Source organism: Mastomys coucha, unplaced genomic scaffold (assembly GCF_008632895.1).
Source record: "Mastomys coucha isolate ucsf_1 unplaced genomic scaffold, UCSF_Mcou_1 pScaffold13, whole genome shotgun sequence".
In the NCBI taxonomy this organism is placed as follows: domain Eukaryota; kingdom Metazoa; phylum Chordata; class Mammalia; order Rodentia; family Muridae; genus Mastomys; species Mastomys coucha.
In genome coordinates this window covers 39409335-39431107 of record NW_022196895.1, presented here as the reverse complement: position 1 = coordinate 39431107, position 21773 = coordinate 39409335, and the positions used below count along the sequence as shown (strand labels likewise).

General features: G+C 43.1%; 1 protein-coding gene across 2 annotated transcripts in view; it reads left to right on the top strand.

Moving 5' to 3' along the window:
• The window catches only part of Dpysl3 (dihydropyrimidinase like 3), a 112604-nt gene that overhangs the window by 39481 nt on the left and 51350 nt on the right, over positions 1-21773 (top strand). Inside the window, exon 1 of one of the 2 annotated variants that reach the window (XM_031365589.1) lies at positions 7068-7511. The exons of the other annotated variant lie outside the window; for it this stretch is intronic. Coding sequence (XP_031221449.1) covers positions 7473-7511 — 39 coding nt within the window. The 5' untranslated portion in view covers positions 7068-7472. Of the gene's footprint in view, positions 1-7067; positions 7512-21773 lie in introns of those variants that run through there. 2 annotated transcript variants of the gene reach the window in all.

The window sequence follows — 21773 nt, the reverse complement described above, 5'->3', positions numbered from 1 at the left end:
ATATATATATATATATATATATATATGTATGTATATACATGTATATATATACATCTTACATACATATCTTATATATATATACATCATATATATACACATATATAAGTGTGTATATATATGTATGTATGTATGTATGTATACACACATACTCTCTTGAGGTATCTTCCCTCTATTCAGAGTAGATGACGAGCTGCACAGTCAGAAACTATGGGAAGGTTTCTCCTCATTGTTGCCTTCCAGGCAACCCCTAAATGGTGCCATCATATGTCCATTTTTATTTCCCTCTACATGCTAAGATGACCTATATATAAAACAAACCCATGAGTCTTCTTCCTCCACTTTTGTATTGTGAGGGACACTGGAGCCTGGAGACAGGAAGGTACTTAATAACAGCAATGACTAGCATGAGGAAGTATGACCTGTTCATTTGTCTGACTTGTGCCTTTCGCTCTCCTCATGCCTAGTGGATATCTGTCCATTGGTAATGAATTGCTGATGGGGTTAAATGGTTGGTTGATGCCTCTGCTCTAATGGGACCTAGTTCATGATGGGCTTCTGGTTGCATGGTCTGTTGTCTCTGCTAAAGCTTTTGTCTCTACCAGTGTCTAATACCATCTAAGGATCTAAGTTTCAATTAAGGTATATTTCTTGTGTTCCAGAGTCAGAAAAATATAAATTATCATTCTCCTACTAGGATGTATATAGCCTCCAAGTGGCATCTCCTATGATCCTGATACTATAGGAGTCATTAGGTTTCATTGCCACAGCAGCAGGCCGTGTTTACATTACAGCTAGATCATGCTATAGAGTTGGTTCTTATTCTAGACACACCATTCAAAGGAGAAATGTTTTTGAATGAGTGGGTTCTAATAATTTTTAGGAATGAAATATGTGGTCTCTAAAACCTGTGGAAGTTTAACAGGCTTTAAGAAAAAAGAGAATGTGGCTCAGTGCAATGCTCTATCCTCTACTCTGGAGGTACTGGGTGGAGAAGATTTGGAAACTACTTCCCTGTCTCTAGAGTTCACATTATCTCACCAAAGCCACCAATGTACTTGTAGTTTATTACTCAGTTAGTTAGATTTGTATCAAAGTCATCAATAAATTGTACCATTTAGATGCTCAAGTTGTACAGCAGCCTGGATCTTTCATGCCGTGTTGGAGAGAGGCATAGTTAGTATAATCTGGGGTTAGAACTATACATCTGAGTACAAGAGTGTGCAAAGTACTTTTGATCCCTCTTTCCAATAGAAAAATCACCATTTGCTAGAGCAATGGCTCTACATACATGATAATCTGCTGCAGACAAACTCCATTGTGCTACATGATAACCCTACCCCTTTTCCGTCCTCCCTTTTCAACTCTCCTCTTACTTCCATTACCATCTCTAGTAGATTGTGTGGATGGCAGAGCAAGTCCATGCAACAAGACAATTTCCGTGAACAACCTCTTCAGATTTGCCTAGTTGCCTGTCTCTGTGACTGGGTACTCCAGTAACTGTGGATGAGCCATCTGCTTCCTAGCTTAGGACGAGCCTTCCACATGAACACTAGGTGTTACCGGTGCTGTCCAAGAACTTTATGAAGCTATTTTCTTATGTCTTTAGTGTCTCCTTATTGATTCTGCCATTTGAATTATAAATACATTCTTCTTTGCTGAATTATCATCTGCTTGATGTATTAGCTACTCCTCCATTGCTTTCTCTCTGCTTACCGTAAGTCCTTTGAAATACTTGTTTGTATTAGATATCTACGTATTCTACCTTTATTTTCTCCTGAAAAGACTCTAGGGAGATTTTATCCAAAACAACAGAAATCCTGTTGTGGCGCATATATATTTACTGTGTGCTGTGAGAATTATACCTAGAGCTATGCACATTTTAGGCTGGTTCTTCACCAGTAAATTAATCAAAGCAATCCTTCAATAACTTAATATATCCTTACCTATAACACACACACACACACACACACACACACACACACACACACACACATACACACACACACACACACATATACACACACACACACACACACACACACACCACAGAGATGTACACACATACTGCCCCACATAACACTGTTAGGTGACTAGTAAAATGCTCAGGTTGGACCACTTTCTGTGGTCAAAGTAGGTACTCTGGTCAAGGTCAGTATAATCTTAAAAATGAGAAGTTCATTTTCTATTTAATATGACTATTTAATAAAAGTGAGCACATTTGTTTTCCATGACATGCAGAATATCACACCTTCACTCTCTCACACACACTTATTGGTTCACATCCTCAAGCACTGTTGTTTTAAAAGGCACTTAAGATGTTTGTTGTTGTTTTAAGATTTATTTATTTTATTTAATGTATGAGTATTCTATCTGCATGTACACTTGCATACCAGAAGAGGGCATCAGATTCCATTACAGATGATTGTGAACCACCATGTGGTTGCTAGGAATTGAACTCAGGACCTCTGGAAGTGCAGATAGTGTTCTTAACCACTGAGCTATCTCTGTTCACCCACCTTCTCGGCCTTTTACTTGAACATTTAATAGCAATGCTCACAGACACATTTCTGACTTTTCCCTCGACTCTCATTCTTCCCACCAGTTTCCAGTGCTAATTTCATCTGTTTGACTGGACTAGATATGAAGGTAAGTTTGCTTTGCTTTCCCTTGCTTGGCCCCCTGAGGTTCACAGGACTAAACTGACAGGCTAATTGGAAAAGAGACATACACATTAATGATGTGCACAGAGGCATTCATGATGCAATCATGCACTAGCTCTATGTGATTTGGACACGTGTGTACTCTGATTCTACAGGAGAGGCATAGAATGGGGATGGCAGATCATTTTTAGGTGACCAGTGAATAATTTTAGGAGAACAAAATGGGTTTGGAGAGAACATAATGGCTTAGGACAAAGACTGCATGATGTGCAGAGTAGATGGTGGATGTATGTTGGGGCTAAAATAGGCATATGTGGGACAAGAACATGCAGGCATAATGACAGACTTCAGCATTTCTTCCTGGCGTAATAGTTTCATCTTTAGTTAATAAAATTTCAGTCAGGAGAATGAGGCAATTCTCTCTTCCTTGGTAGAACTAGCTGGCCTGGCAGTCTGGGAACTTTGCAGAAAGTTTTCCAAGCCCTGTCAACAGGGAAGAAGCAAATGAAGGCCTCTATTTGGAGATAGGTGATAAAATATCTTGACCCATTCATCACTGGGACCTACCTAACATCCCGCCCCCCCTTCATTGACTTGCTCAAGTGGAAAAAATATTAAATGTAATCCTTTCTCATAGCCTGGTCACATCTACCAGCAAGTATTGATGGTTTTACTTAAAAAAGATACCCAATATGAGACTGTGTTTCTCTGTTTCTCTGTTATCTAGGTACAAACGAGCAGTAGCATCTCATAGCGCCTCTGGTGACCCCTATATGCAAATTTCTCTCCAAACTCTCAATGAATTTAAGTGACTTCCTCTTCTACTTCCTAATCTCACCCATCTCCAATGTACCCGAAACCATTTTAAATACTATATAAATGCTATATTCTTGACTCACGTCCTTAGAATGCAAGCTTAGTGAAAGATAGGATTTTTATCAGGTTTGTTTCAATTTTTGTATTCCTCTTCCCTTGGAATCATGACTGAAATTCATTAAATATTGGTTGAACTATGTGATAAGTCATCCCAAAACCACTTTGAGCTAGGTAACACAATCTTCAATTTAAGGAAAAGGAAATTGTCTTAGTTACGGCTCTACTGCTGCGAAGAAGCACCATGGCTAAAGGCAACCCTTACAAAAGAAAGCATTTAACTGGAGACTTACAATTTCAGAAGGTTAGCAATATCGAAGAGCTGTATACCTTTTCCACAGTTAGCAGGCAGAGAAAGACACTGCACCAGGTATGGGATTTTGAAACCTCAGAGGTCATTATCAGTGACACACCTCCTCTAACACGGCTATACCTCCTAATCCTTCCCAAACAGTTCCACTAACTGTGCACCAAGCATTCAAATATCTGAGTTTATGGGAGGCATTTTTATTCAAACCCTCATGGAAATCAAGGTTCAAAAAGTAGAAGTGAACCGGTGAAGATCATAGAATCAGGAAATCAGTACACTGTGTTGTAGCCCCATCTCCTTGTATTTCCAAATCCAGGTCTTAAGCAACACAAGTTTCTGCTTTGTCCTTGATAGAGCAGATGATGGCTTAACAAAGAGAAGCATCATAGTCTGGGTGTATTCAAAGCCCAAACTGACCATAGTTGCTATAAGATTGACATGACGGGTTGAGACATGAGTGACGGAGAGGAGCTAAGGATGAAGACAAACCTTCAGTCTGAGCAAGAAGACTAGAGTAACCCACCACGGACTAAAGTTTCAGGGTGTGGTGGGTTTGGAGCCAAAATCCAGTTTCTCTGGTACTTACACCAAATCTCTATTTCTATGTGTCCAAGTGTCTCTGTCTCACAGTTTCCTGAGATACTTAAAGCCAAATCCTGCTGTGTATCCAAGGAGAAGCATTCTGAATCCTTCTGTGGAAAACATCACGCTAATTCCACTGCTTTCTTGGCCAGACACAGAGGCAGCCTGAATTGATGGTTGTCTTGCTTTTCATAGTCTTGGAATAGTTAGGAAGCCTTTTTTCTTCAAACTCATCCCAAAGGCTTTATTTAAGAAAGAAGAAGATGATTGAAGGGGTAGTGTAGCAGAAGAATTGTTTGTTGTATGGTTCTGTTGAGGGCAACAGCTTGAGTCAATTAGTTGATTATTATACATTCCTGGGCCTGGACTGTCAAGGCAGTCTGACCCCAGGAGCATGCCACAGTTCCTACTGAGCTTGGCCTCATACATATAATCTTGGCTTCAACAGGTTTAGTCAACTCTTGTGATTTAAAACAGCACATAGCCATAACACATGATCACCAAGTGGTTAAAAAAAAAAAAAGTGACAGGGATCTAGTGAAGAATGTTCTGAATCTCAATAACAACATCCAAAGCGATTATTCAGATGCAAGGAAGGCAAAGAAACCCAGGAAGTGAACAGAAATGAAAGGATGAAATAGAAAGGGGAATAGAGGAGAAGAGAAGGAGGAGGAGGAGGAGAAGAGGAGAGGGGGGTGAGGAGGAGGGGGAGGGGGAGGAGGAGGAGGAGGAGGAGGAGGAGGAGGAGGAGGAGGAGGAAGAGGAGGGCAAGGAATAAGAATAGTAGTAGTAGGATTTGATTAAGATTGTAAATATTCTGTATCCACCTTTGTCTTTCCTAAGCAAGCTGATCAAGATCTCTTCCAGTAAGAGTTAAGTTTGGGCTAGTAAAATCCAGGAGAGACAGAGACAGAGACAGAGGACCGACAGATATTCTCACACAAGCACTCACACAATAGGCATACATAGACTCACACACACACACACACACACACACTGGGGGGGGGGCACAGTTTTATAGCATGTGGTTAGTTCTCTCTTTGCTCTAAATATAACCCTCCTCATTTACATGTCAGTCCCAGAATGCTTTGTGATCTCACAACTCCTGTCTAGTAGTTTTAGTATCTACGTAAGAACAAAACCAAAATGTTTCGGGTATTTCTTTGACCTAGTCTTTTCTTTCCCTATCCTTTCTCTCTTGTGTGTGTGTGTGTGTGTGTGTGTGTGTGTGTGTCTTGCAAAAGAATTTAAGGTGGTGAACTTTGCTTGGCATGCCTCCCCCTGGCCAGAAATAAACTGGAAATTGTTGCAACTTTTCCTTTGAAAACTGCACTCGGTCCAATTGCCCTGACTAACCGGAAGCCTTTGGATTAATTTACTAGAGAGGGAGTGTTTCAGGCGCTTAGTGTGACCTTTGATTCTGTGATCACGCTTACCTCATTTCTGGGTGGTGAAAACAGAGGTTATGGCATTTGGAACCCTCTATCTGTAGGTCCCTTTGATAGCTCTTCTGTTGCAAGAAAATCTTCAATTTAATGACAAGATATCAAGAAATGTAGTTAGAGGGCCTGCCTATAGCAATGTCAATGTCAGATCCCTAACAGATTGAATCATACCTAATGACATGCACAGAATTCCCTCTTAGTGGAACATTTGGGCTGAGGATTGGAGAGTGGGGGATTACAATAGGAGACTTCAGATTTTCTATTTTTTGGCACAGCAAAGACAGTTTTGAATATTACTTAAATTGTTTGGGGTTATGTGTTTAGGAAAGTCTGCCCCACCCCATTGCTATTCAGACTCCCCCCACCCCCAGCGGCATCTCCAGTTTCTCTTGGCCTTTTCAAGAAGCTAAAGGATTGTGTCCCAATGCTTCAAAAGCCACCTTTCACCCTTGTAAATTGTGTCTTTCAACAATAAACTCGGGATTTCTCGCTGGCATACCTGGCTGGTTGATCAAAGACAAAATTGTCAAAAGACGTCCCACTCACAAATCCGTGACTGTACAGCAGAATATGCAGGGTTTCTACTTTCCTTTTACTGGGGTTTTCTCTGCCTCAAGCCTACAGAACAGCAACAATGCCTTGACCTGACAAGAGTCAGACAGAGAATATTTTAAAAATAGAGTACGAGCAAGAAAGCCGTGACCCTCACATGCACGTTTCCGAAGTGAATTTACTTTGCGTTGTTACATGCCTATGTTCATGGGCTAGGAGCACCAGACACCAGATCTCTGCTCTCCAAGGGGCTATGTTTGCTGTTTACAAATATCCTAAGAGCAGCAGAGGCGCCGCCCAGTCTTTGGTTCTAACAAAGGCGGCGGCGCCACCTTGGTCTGCTAGTGGCGGAGGACTGCCGAGCCCCTGGCGGGAGTCTGCTGCCATTTCCTCTTTAAAAACAGAGTTTGGAAGAAGGGAGATTGGTGTAGGGGTTGGTAGGAGGCATAGGTGTTCAGAGGGGCTTGGCCCTGAAGGGTAGGGAACCACTACCGCGGTTTTGCCGCCGGCTGCAGCATCCTTGTCCGGAAAAGTCCCTCGCGCCCTCTGGTGGTCGAGGAGCAGGCTGACTCCGCGAAGCTAGCAAGTAGAGGGAGGGGTGGAGTAGGGTGGGGGGTTAAAAAAAAAGAAAAGAAAAAGTGGGTGAGGCAGATGCAAAGAAGAAAATCAATAGGGATAAGAGAGAAGAGGGAGGAGTCTCAGATCAGCCATTCCTGCCTTACAGGGTCCCAGCTGGCACCACAAAAGAAAAAAAAATAACAAAAAAGAAACCCCAAGCCGGGCGTGAACGCCAGTGGAGGAGGGTGCGAGTGGCAGGGGGCGGGTCGGGGCGAAGAGGGACCGGGGAGATTTACTATTGTCTCTGGCAGCCGCCGCGGGAGCCCGGGAGGGGGGCGGAGGCGAGAGGAGGCGGCAGCACCGGCCAGCGCACCATTCGCTCCACCTGATTTGGGGCGCTGTGCGCTGAGCCAGGCGCGCGAGCAGCAGCAGCAGCAGCAGCAGTAAGCAGTAGCAGCGAGGCAGGCATCCCCTGCAGCCAGAATCGCCACCATGTCCTATCAGGGAAAGAAGAACATTCCGCGGATCACGGTGAGTCCGCCGGTGGCTCCTTGCCGGCCGCTGGCCGGGTGGCTTGGATGCCATTGGCGTGTCCGGTCGGGTCCCCAGGGAAATAGGGACCGGCGCGGTCCGGGTGTTGGAGTGCGGCGGTCAGTCCAGACGGCGCAGCCGGCGCCACACTGAGGCAACGACCCTGGGGTTTGAGGAAATCAAAACAAAGAGGAAAACCTTAAACCCTGACGCGGAAACTTCGGGTTGTTTGTCCTTTTCCACCGCCGAGAGCGCGTGGCTCACGGGGCTCCGCGGAACCCAGCCTCGCTGGGGGCGGGGGTTTTCTCCTGCAGCTAGAGGTGTGCTTTTTTGTTGGTGAATCTTTTAGGTCTGGTAGGGTATGAGAGATGACATCTCTCTCCACTGGTAGTTGGCAGCCGGACCGCGCCCCTCTCCTTGCTTGGGCCCTACGGTTTGGATCCCAGGGGCTCCGAGAGGGCGCTATGGGTGCCTGGACTACGAGTCCTGGGGGGATACCCCCCTTCTTCCCTACATATAGGCTTGGGTGTGTCAGATTGGAGACTCAATAGCTAATGTGCAATGAAAATGATTAACTTTATTTCCACCTTAATTATATATCTCTTTCATGCCATTCCTACCCCCACCCCCACCCCGAGAAAACTGAGTTTGCAGAGAACATTTTAGTTTGCAGATGCATAGGGGGACGCATGCGGTGTCCAACTGCTATTGTGTGCTAGAGAGAACCTTCGCCGGCTGACTGGTGTCATGCTCTAAGTGTACAACTAGGGTGGGGACGTGCCTTTATCAGCTTCGGAAGTGATCTCTTCACCAGTTCCCATCTCTCCCAGCTTGAGATTCTTCCCTCATGAGTTGTTTGAATGCCCTGAATAGTGAGGACATATGGCCGTCTGGGGTAGCATTCAAACAAAAAAGCAAAAGCCAGTGGCATTTGGTAGTTTAGCAGGAAGCAGTATGGGTGTATTAAGATGTGGTGTGAGTGTGAGTGTGTGTGTTTGTGTGTGTGTGTGTGTGTTAGAGGAATGGGTGGCTACTCCATCTTTGCAAGGGGAACAAAGGAAGTGATAGCTGGCCTCTGGGAGCCTCTGCAGCTGCCCTAGGGCTGACTTCTACCTGCCACCTACTTTTAACTCTTAGGGCATCTGCCTGGATTTTAGCAGGAGTCGGAGTCGCGCACTTGCTCCTCCTCCGTTTTGGAGGAATGAATGCCCCATGCAACAGCATTGAAGAACCTTCTTCATGCCTCTATGGCACTGCATTGTTAAGTGACTTATTCCTGTTGCAGCATCTCACCTTCAGCTAGCACCTGAGCCTCATTCGCTTTGTGACAATTGCACCCCACCCCTCCCACCTGTCCACCTGATCCCAGAGAAGAAAAGCTCCCTAGTGAGAATAGTTGAGCTGGCTAGGGATCCTTTTTTGCCTAAGAGGCTTAAAGGATGTACTCCTGTGTCACTACCTGAGAACATTCACCCTCCATCCTTGAGAAAACAATATGAGGCTTCAGCAGTGTCGGTATTTGCCTGCTGCCAGTTGTCTTTGCAAAGAGAGAAAGCATCACCAGAAGGAATCTAAGCCGGGATCTCAGCTTCGCTTTTATATTGGTTTCTCTAATGAAGTGGTTAGGACCGCATCTCTCCTGCTACTGCAGTTGGAGGTCTGTTGCAGGCCACTTATTTACACCTAATGTGCAATCTTGGCAAATCTCCTTTTGGGGACAGGCATAGAACCATCCCCTGCCCCTCCCAATTTTTTAAAGGCTTCAGTCATTCTTCTCACAGACCCAGTCTGTGACATGGCATTGAGGACCACACCCATTTATCTCCCTAGGTATCATTTAAGCCACCTTTGAGGAACGATAGAGACATTTAGGCAGCATAGCGTGCCTCAAGAGACACAGAAACTGTGGCTGTGCCCTGCCCTGTTCTCAGACTGGGCTTCTAAGGGGTTCCCTTTTGTCTCTGCTTGGATGCTCTGCTCTCCCATGGGGTACTTCGTTCATTTTCAGGGTGCCTCCCATTCTTTCTCAGTGCATGGGCGTGGTGCTACATACAGCCTGTGCTGGAAGCTGGAGCTGCATCTCCAACAGCTGGAATGGGACTGGACAGTGGGTGTGAATTTCTTCAAGCCAGGCTGTCTGGCAGTCATTGTTAGAACCAGGCAGATGACAAGGTGGGCATGGCAGGGGGCGGGGCTGGGCTGGAGGGACAAGGAATCCATTTCTAGATTTGTTTTTTTCTCATGCTTTGTGTTGGCATTTCTGTGAAACAGGGATTCTTTCCTAGAATAAAGCATCTCTGTGTGGTTGTGTGGCTATAAAAGATGATTGTCTTCATACTACAAGTATTTAAAAATACCTTTCCTAGGTCGGGATCTCAGACATAGGTAAAAATGTAAAAATATGGACACAGCTCTACATAGATTGAAAATGTGACTAGAGATATAAATCTAACATGTGTTCCCTACTCATGATATTAGTTTATTTCGCAAACCTTTTAAAATCCTAATTAAATATCCAAGCCCCTGTTTTCTCTTCTGTAAAGGCAGCCCCACCCAGTAGCTCAAGTCTCACTTAGGCTGTGTAGACTGAAGGAGGCAGTCTTCCCTGGGCCTGACCCGCTTGCCTCTCTGACACTGCCTTTTGCAACCATTTTTGGTTGGGAATAGGGTTTTTGTTTTGCTTTTTGTTTTTTTATTGCTTCTCTCCTCCCACCTGCTCTTGCTGTTCTTATGAGGTGAGAACACTTCTACTCAAAAGTGTGCATTTGCTTCCTGGGGGCAGGAGGGTCTGCTGCCTCTGGTGGATCTGGGAAGGGGCTCTCCTTGTCAGTTGTTCAGGCTTGGCTCTTATTTTGCCTTGTCAGGGCAGCAAGGGAACCATCTTTTGAACCTGAACGCCAGCCCTCGATTCTCAGTGTCAGACACTAGGCATTCTGGGTTACTCAACAGATTAGGCACAGCCTACTGTCCTACACAGTCTCACACAGTGTTGGGCACATAATACCTAAGGAGTATCAGTTGAGCATTATATATACACAGTGTTGTGTATATAATACCTAAGGAGTATCAGTTGGGCATTATATACACACAATGCTGGGCATGTAATATCTAAGGAGTATCAGTTGGCTATTATTTTGTCCCAAGATTGTATACACTGCATGCTTTTCCCAATGAAGCCTAGAATCAATACAGCCTGACAGTATTCTTCTCCAGATTTTAAAAAATTCAAAAATCTCTTTTTATCTATTATGCTCAAATAAATATACAGCATTTGTAATGGTGTCTACCATGTCAATTTTGGAAATACTTTTTTTTATGTTAACGGTCAGACTTTTTCTTTCTCTGATATAAACTCCACTTGAAACTGACTACAGGACTGGGAAAACCCCTGAAGTGTGGGTACCAGTGCTTCCTGTGCATTTTCTTATCTGAGCATTGACAAAAAAACCACTTTATAATTTAGAGCCTGGAAACCTAGGTAGACCAAGTCAGTCCAGAGTTACACAGTGAGATTTGGGAGAAAAGCTAGAAATCATGCCGATGGCTTATCCAACTTCAAAGTCACTTTTATGCAGCTGCTGCCTCCCAGAGGCACATAAAGAGCCACAGAATTCATCCTCTCCTCTCCTTCACCTCCTCCTCCTCCTTCCTTCATCTCCCCATCCCACCTCTCTTCCTCCCTCCCTCTCTCTCTGACCAACCACATAGAGGTGGATTTTTTTTTAATGACTAATGGACTTCTGTAAATAGTGTCTTGTGGATGACTACATCTCTGTTTTCTAGAAGTTGCATTGCCTGTGTGATCTTTGGACATTGCTGGGCTACATATCTAAAAGTACCAGCTGCCAGTTTTAATATGGGGCATGGAGCCTGAGTTCTGAGCTCTTGTTAGAAAGGGGACTATTGTCAGGTTGTGGGTTCCATGGTAATTATTTGAAAAGGGCGGGGAGGGGGGTGGGGGGGAATGTGCAGTGAACTGGCGGGGTGCCTGTGGTCTTTGAGCTGGAGGACTAGACTTGATGTTGAGGAAGGAGCCAGTGCACTCTGCCCCTCCTCAAATTCATGCGTTTGTGTATCCCTTGTGCTTGAGTAGGTGTCACTTCATGGGAAGAAAGTATTAAGAGGTAAAGAATTAGAGTTTGGAGATCAAACTAAGGAGCCAGCCCTATCCAAGTAAGGCACTGTGGAAGGGAAATTCCAGCGGGAAAGAGAGACCAAAACACTTAGGAATGGGAAGCATTTGAGCTGATTGGGGAAATGTTGATGCAGGTCGTGCCTGGGGTATTTGTTTTGTTCCTTTATGTTCTGAGCAGGTACGACACAATTCCTAGCCAGGCTTTTCTTGCTGAAGAGTAAGCTAAATGCCTCAAGTGTAAGAAAGGCTTTGAGTACGAGTTGCTATGACCAAACAGCAAAATACTTTGAGGAATTCCAGAGAGATTTCTTAACAGAATGTGATTTCAACCACCAGCTTGAAACAAGCAAACAAATGCAAAAACAAAACCAAAAACTTTTCCTTTTCATTCCTCTGAGCAGTTGGAAGATTCAATGAACTTTGACCCCTGAAAGTGATCTGTGAACACCCAGATGTGTTCAAGATAGTAAATATTTCTTTATAAGATCTCAATTACTTCCGAGGGTGAACATTAATAAAGAAACATTTGGCAAACTGTCTGGTAACGAGATTTTTTTTTCCTGGGAAAATGTTTAAAATATGTTTTCAAACAGAAAAAAAAAAAACATGAAAATGGTGTTATACAATGTTGATGGTTTTTCTTGCCTTAGACAGCAGTCTTTAGTCTATAGAATTGTGCCTGTCATTCATTTCTGACAACCACACAAGAGGCTACTAGATGGCCTTTCTTCAGACCCAGAAACCTCCTAAATAGATTTACACTCTACTGTTTATCAGTCCTAATCAGCTTCAATCTAGAGCTGTGTAAGTTTGATACCCTTTCCAGCAGGTTGTTCACAACTCAACTTCTAGCGGGTTTTTCTCTATCATTTCTTCCAAAGTTATAGAAATTAAATTGAAGTTGAAAAAGAACAAAATCCCCCTTGTATCCTATATAACCCTTTGTTCTTTAGCTATTGATGTGTTTTATAGAACCATTTATATCTGCTTATTACAGTTAAGAGGTGCAAAATGTTAACAAAAGTAGGGATGTGTCCCTAGGGTACAGATGTGCCTGTTTGATCTAGCCATTGCTCTTAACCAGATGAGAACAAGAAGATGGGAAGCATTCTCAGATGCTAGATGATGTGAACAGATGAGCAAAAACCACCAACCCAACATCCAGTGAAGCCCCCATGTGGTCTATGTACACACAGCTTCACTTGTCCTCAATCTTCCCTCGGGCCAATGAGAAACAAGTGTAGTCAAAGACTTTGGAAAACAAGTGAAGTCCCTGTTTAATGAAATCAAGTTGACACATGTCTGTGTCAACCTATGACATAGAGTTGACACCAAAATAAAAGCTCATCTGGTGAAATAGGATGAGTCCTTCCACCTTATTTTGAGACACAGTCCTGTGGAGTAGATATATGACTTCTCTCGAGGAATGTATCTTTTGAACTAGCAAGATAAAGCTAAGCATGGTGGAGCTGTTAAAATAGTTTGTTAAGTGAGTGACTGAGCACAAACTCCTAGAATTATCACATGCACCCCACCAAAAGCCGCAGGGATTTGTTCATGTAGTTCACTACAACTCTCCAGCATACAGTTACAGGTTGCTATTGTTCATCCTACGAAAGGGATCACAAAGATTACTTCATTTAGCTAAAGTCACATGGGTAAAAAGAAAGGTCCTAGGGTTGTTCCACCAAGAGGCAAGTTACCAAGGCAAGAAAGCAGGAGCTTCATGGACACACGTGACTGGTCCCTTCCTCCTCCCCTCTAATCCTAAAGACCTGGTAGTTCACACATCAAATGCTTGCTGTTGGGGTGTGAGGGGGGTTGGAGATGAGCTAGCCAAGTACAGGAAGAACAGCTGAGTGTATGCCCTTCTAACATCGTTCCTTCAGTGGTCGGAGTTTCCTTCTGGCTTTTACCCAGGAGCATGTACCAGTACAGGATGAGAAAGCAGATGCTGGTTATTTTTTTCTTGCCTTACTTAGTTGAGGGTCTGAGTCCCCAGGCCCCTTCTCATTCTCTGTCCCTGTCCTTTTCCCAGCAGAAGAAACCAAGCTCCAATCCCCATTGAGCCAAACAGACACACCCAGCCACTCTAAGCCAGATGGAAGCTCCATAGAATGGCCCAGAAACCTACTGGAGATGTCTGGAATTGAAAGACACATTTCTCATGGCTTACTTTTGTGTGCCTGTGTGTATGTCATAGAAATACTAGATAATAAGATAAGAAGGATAAGTGAGAATGTTATCCCGTGATGATGACACATCTTATACATCCTGTAAAAGTACTTCAACTCTACACTGAGCTACTGTAGCCACAACCCAGATTTTATTTGAAGAGAGGCATCCCTTAGAGAAGGGGAGAACCTCAGTTGTGATCACAGTGCAAGAAGGCCCTGGAAGGCAGTACTCTTGGGTCTGCCCTTGCTTCTCATTTACCTGAGACTTTAGGCAACCTCAGCATTGACAAACAGATCTTTGTACTCTCTGATCCCTGAGGTCCCTGCTAATGCAAATGACCCAGGGAGTAAGTCTTTTCCTCTTCTGTTCCACATTCACTAGGAAGAGTTATAAGCTCTTCCCTCCCATGAAGAAAGTGTGAACAAGGGGGATGCCAGAGATGGTATCCTCCACTCACCAGGTCCAGCCAACATCTGTGATGGATATAACGGACTCTGGTTGCTTTTCACCCCTTAAGATCTTTGCCTTTTTCTTATTTTGGGAGTAGCCTTAGCTAATAGAGAGGGCAGTGGAGTAATAATGAGAGATAGGCCCTTTTCTTTCAGCAGAGCTTTAGGTCAATGAAAACGAGCATTATTAAAGTGATGTCATGATTCATTTGCTGCCACTGCTGTGTCTCCTTCAATGAAGGCTGCCATTGATAAAGGCACAAAGGCAACAATCGCCCCCAAATCTAGACTAGGCAAACAAACAAGCAAACAGAAAACAGCTCTGAGACTGTGCTTGCCGGAGCCTTTTTGGCTGCCCATGCTGATATTTTAAATATGATGGCTGCTGTCCAATGGAAATTGCTCTTTTCTCAAAAGCCCAGTAATACCATGGACTCTGTGTGAGGTTATCAAGGAGCTTCCTGCACCTAAATCTTTGATCAGCATATATTAGGTCCTCTGTTTGAGGAAAAGAAGAATCCACAAGCAGTGCTGAATGAATAGATACATTTAACATTGACCTGCAGCCTTAACTTTAATGGGGGAAGATGACCTGAAAGAATTTGCTTTTGCTCCTGAATACCAGCCTTCCTTACACTGGCAACTTTTGGGAATATTCATTCTTAAGATTTCAAGATAAGGTCCAATTGTAAGCAACTGCCATCAAGTCACTGAGCCAAGAGAAACGGGACATGTTAACAACAAACAGGTTACTGTGGGACAGAGTCTGCTCTGGACAAATGTGTCAGAAGACCCTCCAGCATTTATAGCTCTTTCTTCCCTGTCCATGCCCCTCAAGATCTGTGCACCCTTTCTGAGTATGTTTTGGGAGTCAACTTGGATACTTCTGGTTGTAAACAGAGACATCATTTCTCTTACTATAAATGACTTAAAGAATTCATTCAGATCATTAACATTTCTTTCAAATAAAGGAAATTGTCACCATGAATCTTTGAACCTGAATACAATATAAATCTTAACAGATGTCTCTGTCTACCTTTGTACATAAACCAGGAAGTCCCTAGGATTATTAGAAGCAATTAGGCCCATTGGCCCATGCACAGCTAATTTTGTCTTTTAGAAATACTGGCTAGGAATCAGCTCATTGCTTTTCTCCCCCTCTATTAGAGTTGGACACTCAGAAAGTTTTGGTGTTTGCTCATGTGTTTTCAAAGATTTTCAGAGTCTTACCCTACAATAATTGTCATCTTTCTTTAAGCTTATACTCGGAGTTATTCTTGGCATTAGATTATTTAGTAAAGTTCATATCTTAGTTAACTTGGTTCACCACTGTAACCAAATGCCTAAGAAGAAGCAACTCCCTGGAAAAGAAAGGGTTTATTTTGGTTCAGAGTTGGGTTCATAGTCTATGTTTTCAGGGGAGGGATGGTGGCAGACAGGTCCAGGGCAGTAAGAGCCTGAAGCTAGGATGTTACACTTCCTCACATCCTGCAAGGACAGAAAGTAGAGAGGAAAAGTGCCAGTCTGGATCAGGATTTTTCATTTCCCCTGTTTTATTCATCCTGGAACCTAGCCCATAGGATGGTGCTGGACACACCCAGCCTGGGCCTTCCCACCCCAGTTACACCTCTCTGGAAACACGAGCTGAGATGCACCTGTAGGTAATTTCAAACCCAGAGAAGTTAGTAATTCAGATTAACCATCACACTTCCTTCTTTGGTTTTCAGAGTACAGCCAGTTAAAGCACATTTTAAGGTGCTCACGTCTGCATGAGCCATGCAGGGGCAGAAAGTCTGTCTTCGCTGTGACAAAATAGCATTAAAAGGCAACCTAAAAAGTGAAGTATTTGTTTTGGCTCACAGATTAAGGAGATCCAGTCAGTCATGAAGGAGCAGCATGGCAGCAGGTGCCTCCCTGGGATGAGAGAGATTCCTCACCTTCTCACAACCTTGTGAAGAGTAAGCTGAGAATGGGAAGAGACAGGACCACTTTTTAATCTCCCAAGACCACCCAGTGACCCCACACATGAGCCTATGAGGGACATTTCAAAGCAGAATGTTTTCGATGTGATAGTAGTCATTGGACCACTTTGCTCTACAGGAGAAGGAAATGCATGGAAGGTCACTGTATCCATGGGCCTAGAACATTGAAAACATTTGTATTAAGTACCTCATGAATTATGATGATGAGACTTTGTAATATAACCACATGCAACAGAAACATTTTGATATTTATTATTATTTGATATATATTATCTGCATTAGATGATCCTGTGACCATTAGCTATGTGAAGATTGTCACAGGATCATCTAATGCAGATAATATATAAAAACATTATAGTTTTCTAACATTTGGTATTTACTGAGCCTTATATTAAGCTATTTCATTTAGTATCTCACTTAATCCTGAAAGAGCTTGATTAGGTGGAGTCCCAGCAGAGATCTTTCTATTTTATTGTTGGGAAAAAAAAAATATGTAAAGATTAACCCTTTAGTGTACATATGCCTCAAGCAACCAAGGTCAAATTTGAGTTATCTGACTCAGAACCCACATTCTTAACTCTATTGTACAGCCCAACCTTAGTTTCATACTGTCTTAGTCAGGGTTTGTATTCCCGAACAAAACATCATGACCAAGAAGCAAGTTGGGGAGGAAAGGTTTTATTCAGCTTATACTTCCACACTACTGTTCATCACCAAAGGAAGTCAGGACTGGAACTCAAGCAGGTCAGGAAGCAGGAGCTGATGCAGAGGCCATGGAGGGATGTTCCTTACTGGCTTGCTTCCCCTAGCTTGCTCAGCTTGCTTTCTTTATAGAACCTAGGACTACCAGCCCAGAGATAGCACCACCCACAATGGACTTTCCCACCCTTGATCACTAATTGAGAAAATGCCTTACAGCTGGATCTCATGAAGGCATTTCCTCAAGGGAGGCTCCTTTCTCTGTGATAACCCCAGCTTGTGTGAAGTTGACACACAAAACTAGCCAGTACACGGACTACAGTTAGGAAAATCTCACATTTCTGGAGACACAAAATGTCGTCTCTTTTCAAGTCCACATTATGTCTTCTCGTGTTTTCCAGGAGGCATGATTGGTACAAGATATATGAAGAGCAGCTAATTGGTAACCGTCCCAAGCAAGGGGGTTGGTTCAGTAGTCTCTGCTTTGTATCCACAAGTTTTCTGCCCTTCATATTCAGAGCACCAGTCCCAACCTGTCTTATAGGAACCACTTGGTAGGGAGGTGGTACTTAGTATCATGCCCAAGGCTACTTTGCAATGAAATAGAGAAAATATCAGCAAGAGGTTCTCCTTGATAATGGAACTTCCCTTTCTCACTGAGGACCTGTACTACACACCGTTGTAGCCAAGGTTCCAGAGGTGTTTGGTTTTCTGTGACTCTGAAAATTCCATGGAGTCAAAATATCCCTCGAGCTGTCACTGAGAGCTCAGTGTTTGTTTATAGGCGAGGAAACCCAGACTGGAGTGGATTAGTCTATTTCCCACTGAAGGTTATTGAGCATTTAGACTTAAATTCTATTTTTCCATAAAAAAGTTGTTGTAGAAGAATTTATGAAAGGTATAAATAAAATAAAGGCAATAAGCATAAGTGCCAATGAAATTAGCAAGACATGGTCACTGGGAACCTTACTAGCATGTCCCATAAGGATTTTTTTTTTAATGTGTCATTTATTAAAACAGCACCGCATGTGGGTTCACGTTCTTTACTGTCCCGTTTGTCTTTCTACAATATATTATTACATTTTTTTCTTATTTTAAATACTTTTCCATAACACTGTTTTTAACCTGTTCAATATATTACCCCATTGCTTAAAGAATCCAGTTAAATTAATCCAGTTGGGTTTTTTTTTGTTTTTTGTTTTTTTTTTTTTAAGTTTGAAAGTAACAAAAACTGAAATGGCATTCATTTTAAACTCTAGATTTATATTTGAGATCAAATGAAAAGCTACCATGTGGGGAGGAGAAGAATTTGTCTAGCCAGTCAGCTCACAGGTCTCAGGAAACTAGCTGAATCCTAGTCCTGCCTGGAGTCTCACTATTGTGATCTTCACAACACTGTGCCATTTTTTTCATGGAAAAAAAAAAAAAGCCCTTTCCTCCGTTTTCCTCGCCCTTTCCTCTATTTTCCTCGCCCTTTCCTCCGTTTTCCTCGCCCTTCCAATGAGCACACTTACTTCCCCATCAGGCCCTTTGCTTGCCTTTCTGCTTTCTTAACGTGCTGATATCTGTGGAAATGCACCATGTCCAGGAAGCTGTGGTTACACAGCTGGAGAATTTGGCCAGCTTTGCCTTGCCCCTCTCCTCACGGGCTTATAACCTGGGAGCTCGGAGGCTGGTTTGCGTTTTCCACTTTCCCTAGGCTTGAGTTTCTTTCCTTTACTCTTTCCAGGAAATCTACATTTGAAATTATCCCCTCTTTTCCCTCAGAGCTGATCTGTGTTCCAGATCTTCAGGAGATCATTTTGTGTTATGGATGTTGATAACTCAGAAATGGGTTTCTGCTTCGTCCAACAAGGCAGGCTTAAATTATGGTCTGATAGAGAAGGGGGAACCTCAAACCATTTTAAAGCGATTCAATATAATGTTCTGCTTCTGGAGTCTTCGTTCAGGGTTATTCCCAATGAAAATACGCTTTGTCCTTTCAGTCCCTCCCTCATCCTATCACAGACCCTTTTTGCTACCAGAATTCACAGGACAGTGTGATTTGCTTGGTAAGGACAGGAAGGCAAAGATAGCCCCCTTTTTTATGTGCTTAAAACACTTCAGGTAAGAGGTAAGGCCATTTGCCAAAGCTCATATAAGATTTTTTTCCCCTTTTTTTTCCTTTAAGTGGCATTCCCCCTTGCTGGACTTGGGGAGTTTTCTCACACTTTTTTAAGTCGGGAAGAAGAGAATGTTAGGAACAAAACTGTTCCTAACCCACACAGGTCCAATTCATTGGCTTCCTAAGAACCAGTCCTTAATATGTGTTTCAGTTTGGAGACAGGATCATTAAAATGAGAATCAAGTCAAAAGAAGCCATTTCCAGCCAGTCTCCATCCAATATTAATAAAATAACTTAAACATACATACACATCCCACACACACACCCCATACACTTACATACACAGGCAAGACGGAGGCAAATTGAAAGGCCCTCGGAAGAGGAGAAGATGGGGCAGGAATTCAGCAGCTAAAGCTGCTGGCCTAGAGCCTCAGACCTGCAGGCCCTCACAGGGCTACACAGGGTAAAGGTTACAATCAGAGAATGAGAACATTTGAACTCTTTCCTTGTGACAGGAATCATTACTTATAAGAAATTATATTCAGAGATGGATTGATATCCCAACCTTGTAGCATGCCTAGATATAGGTACTGTCAGCTTTACTTCGTAGACAAGAGTCGGAGGCCTGTGGTTGTTGATGGAAGGGGGCCCAAATTTACCTTTTGGTCTGACCTTAAGTCTTCATGTAATTTGCTGGGCCCCTTTCCAGTGAAGATGCTCACCAGGATGTGAAGAACCCTCAACCAGGAGCTTTAATGTTGAGAGAAAGAAGCAAGCAACCCCAGAGCCTCAGAGAACTTGAAGCCAATTCTCAGACTAGACACGTTTGGCTTCTAATTTTAGAGTACAAAGTGAGGTGGGGGACTATAAGCAGACAACGTCGTTGGATTTCTCTAGAGTTTAGACTTCCAAAAAATGAGGGGATACTTACCTACAGGTCATAAAGAATTAGCATTCATAGTGACAGACCCTTGACCCTGAAGATATCTGACCCTCCAATAGAGAATGAATTACATTTGCTAAAGCAGTAAGCCAAATACATACAGACAAATCATGAGGAGAAACCCTACTTTTCCGCAACATAGTTTAGAATTATTTCAATTAATCTGAAGGTTTATTTTACTTGAAATAATAAGACGATGAACATGCAATTAATGAAAAGCAGGGCTCCCGTTCATCCGTGGCTGTGGAGTCTGCAGATATAAGCTTGCTTAGATGTGTTAAATTTGCTTGATCAGCCTGTCGGTTTGACCTCTGCAAGCTTCAGCCTTGCAATAAGATCTTTGAACCAGGTGCTGATTCCATCCTTGTTCAAGGTCCACAACTTACTGAAAGCTCCATTGTGCTCATCCCTAAATGTTTCCTTCATGGCTAATCATGACGCCCCTTTAACATGTAGACCAGGCCAAGTGACTGTCTTGGTGAAATGTCTTCTGTAGTACCACAAAAACAAAACAAAACAAAACAAAAAACCCAGGCCCTGCCTCTGGAGGCTGCATGTGTCCCCTGCTGCACTGGCTTCCGGGAGCTTGGTCTCCCATCCGGCTTGTCCTTGGTCATGTGCTTGCCTCTAGCTTATAGTGTCTGTATTTCCTCTTGTCTCAAAGTAAGCGTAGGACCGCACCCTTCAGATCTTTCTTTACTGTCAACTCCTTATGTGTACCTTCTTGGAAAATAATCAAAAGTAGTTGTACACTCTCACCTCCTCTGTCTCCTATCTTCTAAATGTTCTTGGTCTCCGCTGACATTATAACGTCTGTCTAGACTCTTGCTTGTTCTTTCCCTTTTCAATCATCATAGTGCAGACTGTTTTTAGTTTACTATCTTATCACTAGATACATTTGCAAACATCAAACAAAGGACCTGGTTATGTACATGAATAAAACATCACACTGCACCTTGGCTTTAAACTAATCTGCTCTCTCAGGTTAATTGGTTCAGGGACATCAAGGAAAAAAGGTGATATATGAAGACAGACTGTGGGACCATTTAGAGAAGGAAAATAGCCAGAGGCAGCCAAGGAGCCCAGGGAGAGTAGTGTGTGGGAATAGGGGAGGAACAAATTAGGATACAGCATACTGAAGCATCTATATGAAAATGCCATAGGGAAACACATTAGTAATGTAAAAAAAAAAAAAGTTAATTGTAATAAGAAAAGGCCACTAGACTATCTTTTCAGTAATAACGGGACCATATCTACTGTATGTTTCGTGTTGTCTAGGCAAGGCCTCTTGGTCTACCCTTAGGAGTGGGATTAGGGAAGAAAAGAGTTGGAGTGTGGAGGAGCAGGAGAGTGCTAACAGATGCCTGTCTGAGATTATACTTGGCTATTTTTTCTTTTAGACACAATTTCATATACCTCATAGTGTATATTTGCTGGGTGTAGAAGGCGGGCACCTATAAACTTGAATCCAAAGCATTTCTGGCCAGATGTGCATCACAAGGGCTTACTGTAGAACAATTCCAAAAAGTTGTTCTTCCACGTGCTAGGGAGAACAGAGTGTTAAGTAATGACCTAGAAGAAAGGAGCATGGCTTCATGGCTTTGTGAGTAAGGATGAAGTCAGCTTGTCTTTAAATATGAGGGACATATTCCTGTATTGTTAGCATGACCTTGGCCAATAGAAAGCAATCTTGAGTGGGGCGGTGGTGGCGCACGCCTTTAATCCCAGCACTTGGGAGGCAGAGGCAAGTTGATTTCTGAGTTCCAGGACAG